The 13,110-nt window shown below is 30.7% G+C and overlaps 1 protein-coding gene across 5 annotated transcripts in view; it reads right to left on the reverse strand.

The window, feature by feature from the left end:
* Nucleotides 1-13,110, reverse strand: part of LOC106461102 (sodium channel protein para-like) — a 229,094-nt gene that overhangs the window by 93,959 nt on the left and 122,025 nt on the right. For all 5 annotated transcript variants that reach the window (XR_002610925.1, XR_002610923.1, XR_002610924.1 and 2 more), the window contains exons 10-11: nucleotides 12,296-12,502; nucleotides 7,038-7,400 (exon numbers count right to left, since the gene is read on the reverse strand). Coding sequence is in view for 2 of the 5 variants with exons in the window: in XM_022387986.1 (XP_022243694.1) it covers nucleotides 7,038-7,400; nucleotides 12,296-12,502 (570 nt within the window). In the remaining 3 variants the exon portion in view is untranslated. The remainder of the gene's footprint in view (nucleotides 1-7,037; nucleotides 7,401-12,295; nucleotides 12,503-13,110) is intronic.

A 13,110-nucleotide genomic window follows, 5' to 3' on the forward strand; every position in this document is an offset into this window, starting at 1 on the left:
AATTATGAAGTGCATTACTATCTATGGTATATAAAATTAGGGTTAACTCTCGTCATAAACCCAAGAGCAACAAAAAAGAAGTTTGGGTAAGTTACTTTATTTCTTGTTTTTCATATTTATTCTTTATTATAAAAGTAACTAAAATTAAAAGTATGGATCTTTTTAAGTTATTTAAGACTAGATTAGGTGAAATAAGTAATAATAATAATATAATTCAAATGGTTCACGAGGTACGCACGGGAGCAGCTCGTGGGTAATGTAATTTGATAGGGTAATGTGAGCTGCACGTTCCCTGAGTGATTTACAACTTATAATGGCACGGATAGTAGTTAGACACAGTTCAAAGGGCAATAAAACAATAAAATGTAATTATAAATAGATGTATATTGTTATGAACTTAGAGTTACTTAGGATAAAAGAATGTAGTTTCATGTTATAATTTGAAGTCATTCTAGAAAGAAAAAAGGGTAATTTTGGTTTATTTCGGTTTTGTTTTTTAGTGGTTAGGAGGTCGGACAAACTGACCAATCCCATTTTGAGATAGGGTAGAGAAAATAACATAAACTGAAAAGCGTTTGAAATGCATTTAGTTGGTTTTGGGGATTACACAAAGGAAATTTGAAATTTTTGAAATGAAGAAAAGTATTTCTAATTTTAACATGAAAATTACTTGGCAAAACAGATACTCAATATATTAATGGACAAATCTTTATTTTATTTCATTAAAAATAATTCACTAAAAAATATGATTTTTTATATGTGAAAGACTTATAATATGAACTAAAAGACTGACATATTTTGTGGAGATATACACACTATATTGAAAGTTGGAAGTATTAAATCTATAAAGACTTTAATCTAGTACTATGAAGTTATGTGGTCAGTCAAATTGACCGAGCTTATGTTGAGAGAGTTAACCAACCCACACAAGCGGCCTCCAAGAGTAGCAGATAAGTGTGATGAGCAGACTCCTGATCCGAAACGAGCTAACAGAAGCCAGTTGACTATTTAATGGTGGAAGAGCAACCCTCATGTATGCATATATTGGGCAAAATCCTTGACCACTTGACAAAAGACATACAGAGCAAAAGCAAGCTCAGAGGGCAGGGTGCAAAATTAATAAATCACCCCGTGATAAACAAACCAAAGATAGCACCTTGACAGATGACATATTGGATTATGCAAATAAGCATTCACGACGTAACCTTGAACATCCATAAAACTGGAAAAAAAAGCCCACCTCAGTGTGAAGAAAGACTCCATGGTAAACTGGGACAGAACCAAAAAGTTATTCAAGCAGGACAAATCGATCACAGGCCACCAGTCTATGGTTTTCTTTGGTACTACAAACAATCTGGAATAAAAACCTGAATGAGTTACAGTTTTGATGGCTTTATGGGAAAGAAGATTTTGTACTGCCTCTGACAGATATTGGCTGGTGGTAGGTTCCTGAAGCAATGGAATGAATATGGGTACCAAAGACAATGGAGGAGGGGAAAGAAAGTGGATGACAAGTCCCTCAGACTAAATAACCCACTGATCTGTGGTGAAAACTCACCATAAGGTAATAAAATTGGTCAGTTGAGCCCCCAATGGACCAGAACCTATCAGGTAGTCACTGGTACTGTTAGCGACATGTCGGTGTCGAATACTATGACAAGAGGAAAAACCCCTGGAGATAGTAACTGGTAAGGGCTGGGAAGCAGTGGGATGGAAAACAGTAACAGGGGCTTGTCTAGGATCAGAATGAGACAAACAATCAACCAAAGATGAAAGGGTCAATTGCTGTCTCACCGATTACACATGAGATTCCAAAGTCTCAGGAATATTTCCAAAAACAGACTGCTAGAGAATTTGCGCCCATACATAATTGCCGGAGATAACTAGGTGGTAAATGAACTTGGGACAGTACAGCTTCCCTCCCCAAAATATCCCAACAATAGAGAAACCACATGTGTAAGGAAAGAACCAAAGAAAACAAACATACCAATGTGGAGGTAATCAGGCAGAGGCTATCCCCCCAAAACCCCTCAAGATCACAGTGAAGCACCTCAGAAAGGAGGTAGATAGTAGATAAATACTGTATGAGAATTGATAGAGTAACATAAAGGCAGGAAATCTGGGCATGGGATAAATGAACAAGATGATCCGGGTCCACCCTCCACATGGGCAAAAGTGATTCCAACTGTTGAGAATCAAGAAATGTAAATTCAGCCTGATGGTATGCTAAAGCAAACTGATCTGAAGCCCGTGGAAGGCGTGGCATGCTAGCACCCTCAACCAACTGAGAGACAAAATGCTCTGCATGAACTCAAATACCTTGGGAAGGGGGAAACACAAAGTACTAAGAGGAAAGGGTATCATGTAACAAAGAAGAAAGGGGACTATAAGAATTGGGGAAATAGATAAACAGAACACACTTGAGAAATAATGTCTAAACAACCATAGTAGGCCTAGCTGATTCTGCAGTAGGGGCACAGGAGGACATGGTAAAAATCAAATGGAGGAAAAAGGATGTCAAATTCCTCGTTGGCCTTCGTAGAAGGAATCACATGTATCAGGAGGGTTGATCACACTCCTATTGGTGGAGTGTTGTCACATGATGATTTACATGCGAGATCCAGTTGAACCATGCTGTACATAAGGTACATGGAAGCTCAAGGCTTGTGGCATGCAAAAAATATTTTTTGCACATAGAGGGCAGCAATGAACGAGAATAACTATTTATGTGAGAGGAGGTAATGTACTGTATCATAATTGCTTAAGATCTTGTACTTTTTAACAATAAATAGCTAAAACATTCACTGAGCAAATAGCTAACCTTAATTAATGTATCAAATTTTTAGATACACTTTTTAGAATATACTTTGATCTTTAGAACAACCATGAAGAAGAAGGTAAAATCACAACTGTTTGAACTGTACAGAATCAACAAAACAAATTACATTATAAACTAAATTACTGTTTGCATTGTACAGTAACAACCAAATTGGTTACATACAGATGTATTACAGAAATAAAACCAACATTTAATAGTACACAATAGATATTGAAAATGAGATTGTCCCCTGTCTCAAAGTACAATAAAAAATTGTTTTAGTTATTTATTTTACTACTTATTGTTAAAATAAAATACTGTGAGATTTGGAAGTCGCATACACTCTATATGTTAACATCTGACTGCATCATCATCAGGATTTTGCATTAGTTAAGACCTATACACAAGTTCAAAAGTCACATGATCAAATTTACAAACAATTTAGCTTAAAGAATTTCATGTCATCCTTTAACAACATTCCCCTCTAATCTTTCGTCCTTAGTTAATACTTTAAAATTATTCTTATTACATTTATCTCAACAGATTCACAGATATTATTACCATTGATGTTTGTAGGCTGTGCTAAAATAACAGTTTTTCCCATTGAATCAAGTATTTAGTTTCATTAGTATTTTCAGCTAATCACTTTTATAACATTTCATTTGTGCTCATTCATTCTTTATTTTAAATTTCTTCTAGTTTGTCCTATGTAAGTATTTTCACATTCACGTGTTATTTTGCATATACAAGTTTAATTATATTAAGAATCTGTATAATCTGACACCTGGCTATTGTATGGTTACATTATAACCTAAATTACTGTTGACACTGTACAGTATCAGCTAAATGAGTTACACTATGAACTGAATTACACTATACAGTATCTACTAGCTTAAACAGTTACATTATAAAACTCAGTAACTGAAGTTATAATGTCAACTTCACCAATTACGTTATGTAATACAATTATTGGAGTTATAGAATTATCACTGTTCAAATATTAAAATATCAATTTTATTACATTCAATTTTCAAACGCATGTATTTTTAAAGGAAATATTTCTTTCACAAGTATATCTCAAAGGCCATCTATTCAAAGTGATAAATATATCTTTTCACGTTTATATTCATTTTTTAATATCCTATTATTTTACATTGAAAGAAATGTGAAAATTTTGTTCAGTCTGTGTATGTGTTAAATGTAAGAGTAAAACATGATGTTTGTCTGCTTCCTTATTGTATATCACCAGAATTTGTGTACTTATAAGTACTGTGAACACTACTTGACATATATATTTACTAAATTTAGCTAAACAGCACTAATAAGAAAAAAAATTATACAACATAAACATAAGACCATATAATACTATTTTTTATTATAAATTTATCAATTAATAATGAAAATTAAACTTCTAAATAAAATATTAATGTTTTCTTGTATGCTACATTACACTATGTAAAATTAGTAATCACAACATGAGAATTCCAATAAAATAGTTGTTTACATGCTACTACAGATGTTGCATGTAGGATTTTGAACTTGAATTCAATTATAAAACAAACAAATGAGCAGAATTTACTAAGTTCACAATTACAAAGTTTCAGGTATTCGAGCTTACTCAGCAGCCATCAAGCAGTATAACTGACTTTCTAAAAACATTTTCAGTTTAAACACTATAATTAAACTACACATTATAGTAGAAATGAAGCAAAACATAGTTTTACTGTTAGTGGATTTTTATAATACAATTTAAGCTTTATTTTCTTCTTCTTGACTAGTAACATTCTCCACATACATACTATCTCCTTATTTCCCTTAATATACATACAATCATGTAAGGAAATTATTTTCATTCTACATACTAAAATACATATAAATTAAAGAGTAAAAGAATTATATACTTAAAAAATTATTTTAAGAGCACCTCCTATGTATATAATGGTATTAAGAGCACATTATATATATAATAGTAATATAATTTTTATTTTTCTCTTACATAAACAAACATACCTCTGAAAATTAACTCACTATTGCTGAAAAAATGTTTATGTCCGATATGGTTAGCTGAAATTATTGTTTAATTCATGGAAAGACAAGTCTTAAAATTTCACATCCCTTCTTATTACATTCCATGCAACAGTTTTAACTTTAAATTTGTTTATAGTATTGTGCAATGATACTTCAGTTGATGTATTTTTGTATTGTGTTAGGTACTTATATTATCTTTTCTTGTTGTATGAGGCTGGGTATGACCTAGTGGTCAGCATGCCACACTGTCAAGTTAAGGGTCTATGGTTTATGTCTAACTGCTGGAAAATTGCTTTCTGCACAATGGGGTTGTGAGTGTATTATAAAAGTGATGGTCAAGTACCACTAGTTGTTTTGAGTTGCCCAAGAGTTAGCAGTGGGTACTGTTGACTAGCTGCTTTCCCTTCAGTTTTCCAGTTCAAAATTAGGGATGGCTAGTGCAGAGAAATTCTCATATTTAATAATGATAGAACATGTTTATAAAAATAAACAGTTTAATAAAATGGGGCAATACTCTTGAATTATTGGTAATATTAATATTGTCTATGAGGCAAAGTAGCCAAACCCAGAAACATATTGATTTATACAATTCATATTAAAAAGTATGCGTATACATAAACAATTCTTTATGGAAACATAACTTGAAAATGTATTCATTTCTTATATTTACCCAATTTTATAAATAATGTGAAAGAGGTAAGTTTAAGAAATTTTAATCAATAACAATATAATTTGTTAAATATTATTAGCATTAAGACAAAGTTCCCACCATATATAGCTCAAATCTTTTATCTTGCATCATTTGTTCTTTTAACGTTTACATACAGTTTTTCAATCACAAATTTAACAGCACAACTAATCAAGTAATAATCTGTAAATTCTTTTACAGTTATTCTTGTGATAGTAACTGATTGTTCAAATACTTTAATTTGGGTGAACAGTTGTTTCATTTTAAAAAGAAAACTAAAGATTTAAAGTGATCAAATATCCTTAAGCTAATGTTATGAAACAGAATCCTTGAAAAATTGTAAGATTTTATGAAGGTTTTATTTGAATCGATGAGATTCATAAAAAATAATGTTAATGATATGTCTGATTATATTACAAAATAAAATCATAAGTACAGCAGTAAGCTTCAGTATTATAGCTTAGTAGAAAACTTAAAGCACATAAGATAATTAATATACGAACTAAGCAAACAAGAATATGTGTTATAAGAACCTAGTTATTGGTAAGCTTTATCCCTTCTAAACATATCAAACAAATGGAAAAATATACAAAGGCTCTAAGTACTATGCTAAACTAAAATGAGTAGGTACTGTACAAAAACTACATATAAAGTAACAAAGATAATTAACATCACATGATAACACAAGTTTGTTAAATATGTTTATTACACCACAAAGCTTAAGCCTACTTATGATAATACTATATGAAGTAAAGCAAATTTAAATATTTATCTTTCTTGATAAATGAGCCTGTATTATTTATCCAAAATCAAATCCCTATACTGAATCAAAATTTCCATTAGTTACATATATAAACCTCATTCTATTAGATACTCTCTTTGAATTACTGATGCACAAGTGCAAGTGAGTGTTAGCTTACTGTTAAGTACAACAAGTGAGTGTTAGCTTACTGTTAAGTACAACAATTGAGTGTTAGCTTACTATTAAGTACAACAAGTGAGTGTTAGCTTACTATTAAGTACAACAAGTGAGTGTTAGCTTACTATTAAGTACAACAAGTGTGTGTTAGCTTACTATTAAGTACAAGCACGATTTCAGCAAATTCTTATTTTGCATATTAATGTCTATGTTAATACATGAGGAAATTACATGATGAGCCTCATTGAAGATCTTGAAAAGAGTAATGAGTCATAAAAATGCACATGAAAAATATCTAGGAGATTTGAATGAATGGCCAAAAACAATACTGCTCCACTTCTTTTTATAATAATCTATTATCTTCATAAAATAAAAAATCATGGTATCCAAAAAAAAAACAAATACAAATCATCAAAAAATCAATTTCAACATGAAGCAGTAGCTACAGTACATTATTTTGAAAGTTTGAAATATATTAAAATATTCATTTATCAAATACTTAACTTAAACATGTTAAAATTTTACACTTAAAAGATGCTCACAAAGTTACGAAACTTGAAATTTAACTGAAAAGCACACAAAACCTCATAATAAGGGCCTTGGAGATTTCTTGAGCGAGATCTGAGCTGACTCTCCTTTGTAAAACCCTTGGCAAAAACATCCCCATGGGAAGTATAGGACAAGCGTGATGAGTGAGATGTATAGCTGGAATGTCTAGAGTTCAGGTTGGGGTACATAGGAATAATCATGGCACCATTTTCCTCAGACATGGGTGTAACAGCATTACTGTCATCTGCATAAGGGAGATGTTCTTGTGCATCCATGTATGTCTGAAGCACTAAAGGTTTCTTGTCTCCATAACGATGAACACCATTGCGCCAACTGAACTGGCTTCCTCTGCTTCCCCTACGCAGATGAAATGGTGAGCCAGGAAGACTGAGACTTGCCTAAAAAATTGAAAGGATCTTTGCCATATTTACCATGAGGTAATTCTGATTACAGATTATATTACAGGAAATTTAGTGAAAATGAAATCAGTCTGCACAATATACACTCAAACACCTCCACCTTGTCTTTATTGACAAATGAGATGCTGGAACTTTGCCACGAATGCCATTTCTTTCAAAGAAAAATACAATGACAAGATCTCATGTAGACTACTCTAAGCAGCAAAAGAACTAATACCATATGATAAGACATGACCAATAATCTTCTATATCACATGAGAAAGAAACTGAATAATCTATCAAAGTAACATGTATATAAGATAATACTCCAGCCATCAGCTGTCTTGCCAGGTGTAGATGTTTAGTGCAAGATGCACTGTGCTTTTGTGGAGTACAGTTAATTACACTTCTGTGCTTACTAGTATCTTGTTGCTTCTTACCTGATGAAGCTGAATACATATTAAAATTATATATAGTTACAGAAATTCAAACTGTTTATGTAACATATTAAGCTCAGCATTATAAATTTTTAATCCTGGACAGGCTATGAAAGAATCTTTTGATATGAAAGCTTTAAGTGATTGTCTGCTTTCATACAATAATTTTTTATAACACTATCATTTAAAAGTTAAGGCAAAATTAGTGACATGCTGTATGAAAACAAAGGAATTAAATATAAAATCTAAGACGTAATTACCTGTGGCCTTGGAAGTAATTCTCATGAGAGACCATGATGAACCTCAATACTGTATGAAAATACATTGATACTTGGGCCACTACTTGACTACATCTACAATCTATTTTACTAGACTACAATCTGTTTTGATTATCTTGTGCCTTTGTCATAAAATTCATAATATATAAACAATTCTTTTTTGCATATATTTTTTGCATCTGAAATTACTGTCACTAAAGATAAAATTACAGCTTTTATTTGCCCAGAATACAAACAGTGCTGTCACTCTACATTTCAAAATAAAATAACCAAAATGTTTAAAAATGCATCAATATATAAATAAAGTAAAAAATCCAAAAACTTATAAAAACCTGCACTAACTTAGCATAAATCCAATAAGTTTAAGGAGATTTCTTACCATTAATATATCTTGCCTTGAGTGTAACTGAAATGACTAACTATTAATGCCAAGAGGAAGTCACTTAGCCACAGAAAAACCTCAACCCATTCTGAATACACACTAGAATAACACTTGTTACTGATAATTTAACATTTGATATAGGCCTAATACCAGTGTATGTGCAACAAAATCATTCTTGAAAATTTTCAAAAAAGTATGTAGACAAAGTATAGGCATAAAAAAATATGAAAATGTAAAATCTCCTTAAAAACAATATTTTTAAAACATATGAAGTGACAGCATTGTTAAGGACACAGCTGTAAAAAGGAAGGTGTAAGTTTTATTATCAGCTAACAAAGCATATGTTTACCATCCAAGGTAATGTCGAGTTTGAGAAAATCTTATTTAACACTGTAAGATATAGTGATTATAGAAAAAGTTGTTAGAAAATATGCCGAATTATATTAAAATGGGAGGTATTTTCTTAAGATAAAATACATGGAAAAATAAACATCCACTCCAAAAATATCAAGCAGTAAGGAATTTTGTGTAGGAATCTTATTACTTTCATTACCAATTCCAAACCCATTAAAAGAGCAATAAGAAAGAGTACAGAACTTTTAAATCATTATGCCAAATTAAAAACAAAGATCATAATATGGGTGATCAGCAATGTGTATGCATGTATCTAAGATTATGGACTTTGTTCTTCAAGCTTTGTGAAACATGTTGCAACCTTCAACCTAGAGAATTCAAAACACAAACATTCAAATTTGGAAAAAAAAATCTATGGGTTCTATGGAATAATAATAATAAAATCTTATAAATCCTAAACAGGCATTGATTTTTTTTCCTCCATTTTAAGTTTGCCCAATGAATTAACCAAGGTTGGTCATATCTAGAAAGGGTGAAAAGTGTATTGTTCTAACAAGAGAGGATATATATGCTATAAAAAAAGTCTCTGAACCAAATTACTAATACAGAAACTATATGTTGCAGTTTCTCTGGTTAATAAGTAGCATGAAGGCCAAAAGGTGAGACAAAATTACTAGCATTAAAGTAAAAGTTTCAGACATAGTGCAGCATTTGTGGAATATAAATACTAAGTCTACATATACTTAAAGGTTTTCAAGAAATACATTTTATTTTTTATGTTTATAGTATGGAAACAGCAGCAGATCGAAAATGTTATAATAAAAACATGGACACTAGTGAACCACAATACCAAGACAAGGAAGATACTGGCTTGAAGTCCATCACAGGAATTAGCCCGGAACATTCCAGTCATGACCTCAGTAGTGCAAGAATTCACAGCTATGAATTCTCATACCCGACAGACGTGGTATGTTTGAGATGGAACCCTAATAGTTTACATAAAGTCATGACAAAATGAACCAATGTCGCAAAAAAAGCAGTTAATGGCACAGCGATGAAAGGCAAGGGTGAAATACTCATAGTGAAGAGACCAGAGTTACATGGTTTGTCTCTATACACTCTAAGTTAATTGTCTTGAATGATTTCACCAAAGATATTAGACAAAGGGCAGAAATAAGTTCTGTAAGGACCAATAACAAAGTGGAGTTTGGTTACAATCTGATGGAACACTCCACTTGTTGCTGGAAGATCCCATTTGTACCAGTCAAATGAAAAAGAACTACTTTTGAAAGTAAATCTTCTAAACTTCTTGAACAATCAGAATAATACTAAAAATTGTGTATATAGTTCTGTGTTTCTGACTCTAAACATTGACTTCTCCACACTTATCAAGTTGCCCAAGGACCTAATCTGACTCCAAAAGAAGATGGCAGTAATCCAGAATCTATAAGAAGTTTGCCACACAAACTCCTTGTAAGCATGTTATTTCTGATCTAGTCTAACAGTGTTTCACATGAGGTTCAATAATGTAAAAACAAAGAAAAGTGAAGCACATTGGCTGTACTAAAGAAACAGTAAATTTGAAAATGCTTAAAGTGGAATTACTTAAAGATATTTTAGAATAATTGTTAATACAGATATACAGATTATGACTGAGAAAATTTCTCGTGTTAACTAATGATGTGTCTATGTTATTGAACATAATAGAAGGTCTTATTATTGTACATCTAGACTTTCAAAATGAAGAATTCAATGATTTACAGTGTGTGTTGTTTCAAGATAACCTTGAGAGTTTCAATATCAATGAACTGTTCAACAATATATAAATAAAGAAGTTATTTGAGTTGTATTCAGTTGTCTTTGTGTTTGTTCTTTATTCCACACGTAAACTTCCTCAAGTTTGTGGCTTGTGTGATCTGCCCACAACCGCACAACCCAAAATCCAAATAAATTTCTTTGTAACAAGTGTACATTTGAACCCAACGACTAAGCCCACAAACTGCCCTCATGCTCATTACAATAGCATAAATACTAGAAAAATCAAATGACCTCTAATTTTATACACTACACTGTACAGAATCAACTGTACAGATATATATATATATATATATAATAAAAGAGCATGTCACTGCAAAAAGGAAGAAAAAAAAGTACAAAACTCAAAACACTTTTATGAGATCAGCTGTCAAGTATGTGGTATATATATATATATATTGAAAATTTCTGATCATTACATCTAAAAGTGCAAGAATTCATATTTATACAACACAGAATTTAACAGTGTTGTTTATATTGCTTTTATGTCACTAAAAAAATGTTTTGTTTGCTGGCTATTTTCCAATGCTATAAACATGTAATTTGTTATAAAATTTAACAAACTCGAAAATTACTTGATATCTTTGTATAAATGTATTGTTTTATGATATAAAAAACAATATATTAACGACTCTACCAGGATTATGTGTATTTTACTTTGTAATGTTGAACTAAGCTTTGTTTTGGTTTTATTATCATTATTATTATTATAATATAGCTAATTGCTTTGAGCTTAATGCCTACAATATTACAGACCACAAACCAAAATTACAATTTCATCTTTACTGGGCAAACTAAAGTTTAGTTAACTTCGAGGGGAGGATTGTATTTTACTAGGCACAAAACAACAAAACAAGATTAATATCTAATGAATATAGATCAACTACACAATATTCTAAAGGTATCCAAGGTATTGTGAGCTACAACAAATTAATCTAAAAGCATAAGTGTCTAAGGATAAATGATAAAGAAAAATAGGATATTCCTAGAATTCTACAGAAGTCTAAGGTAATTCAACTTTAGTAGGCTACATAAATTGGAGAAAGGAACTTAAAGGATGCATTTATATGAAATGAACAATACAGGGTCAACATGATTAAACCATCCTTGTAAGCTGTCAAAGAAATAAGAGAATATTAGAAAAATGTTTTAATGAGAATTATAAAAATGAATTTGATGAATCAATAAAATGTAATCAATGATGTTTACATAAAACTGAAAATAGATATCTAATTAATTGAAGATGATTATTGGTGTTATAGAGAAATTAAGACTAATAAATTATTAAAAACTGCATGAGTATAAATATTTTTAGAGTTATTCATGGGATAGCAGCTTTTCTAAATAAAAAGTTTAAAAATAGTAAGTATGTTTTTTGTTTTTTTTAATTTAGGCAATTTTAATTGTCTAATTATTCCTATATTTAGTTCAAATTTGAAAGTTAAAACTAGAGCAAGTTCCATTACTGTATATTAACAATACATAAATAAGCTGGGACAATGCATCTATTAAGGTATGTTATTTGGGTTTTACAATTATATAAACTTTAGTAATTCAAATCATGCTAAAAACCTTATAAGCATGTACACTTTTACAATTTAATTTCAATTTCAAAAGTATGATACTGACCCTACTAGTCCTGCCATTCAATCGATATTTTTGTTCACTAACACTATGACCATCAGCACTTTTAATACTAGCTCTTTCTTTCATATCTTTTTCTTCAGTTGTTTTATCCTGTCCCACATAAAGTTCATAAGACCTACAAGAAAACTCTGATGGACTTTTAACAACTGTTCCTTCTGCTTTGTCTTCATTCTCTCCTTCTTCCTCTACCTGCAGTAAAGAAGTTTACAAGTAATCACTCAGAAGTTGATGTGCTATAAGGGTTAGCAAAAAAACAACAACATAAAACCAGTTTATTTCAAATATAAAATATGTTCAATGTTTAAACATACAAATTTCAATATTTCTTCTGTTGAAGTTTAGTGTAGTTGAAGTTTGATATTTTCTTAGTATTGCATTTATACCTTTTATCATACATTTTATCCTGCTTTATTTACATGTCATCCATCCAGATAATGAAATACATTTGTTACTACAAAAAATAAACTACCAGAATGGCAGTATATTTGTAGGATTAAATATTTTAGATCTGACCTCTTTATCCACTACCCCCCAATAATGCAATATTAAAATTGTATTATTTTTGTTAAAACAAATTTCATATTCTTGTTCTAAACTAAGTGTGTGCTATATAACAAAGTAGGATTACTTTCAGCTTGTAAGTCTGGTATTTGCTTTTTGTTAATGTAAAACATAAGATAGTTTTTGTTAAACAAATGCCATTGAAAACTATACAGGTCTTGCACAGATCAAAGAAACCATATTTGTGATATACAAGTAAAATATTTAAATAAAAAATGACTATATATATATATATA

The sequence above is a fragment of the Limulus polyphemus genome, unplaced genomic scaffold, assembly GCF_000517525.1.
Source record: "Limulus polyphemus unplaced genomic scaffold, Limulus_polyphemus-2.1.2 Scaffold898, whole genome shotgun sequence".
NCBI lineage: Eukaryota > Metazoa > Arthropoda > Merostomata > Xiphosura > Limulidae > Limulus > Limulus polyphemus.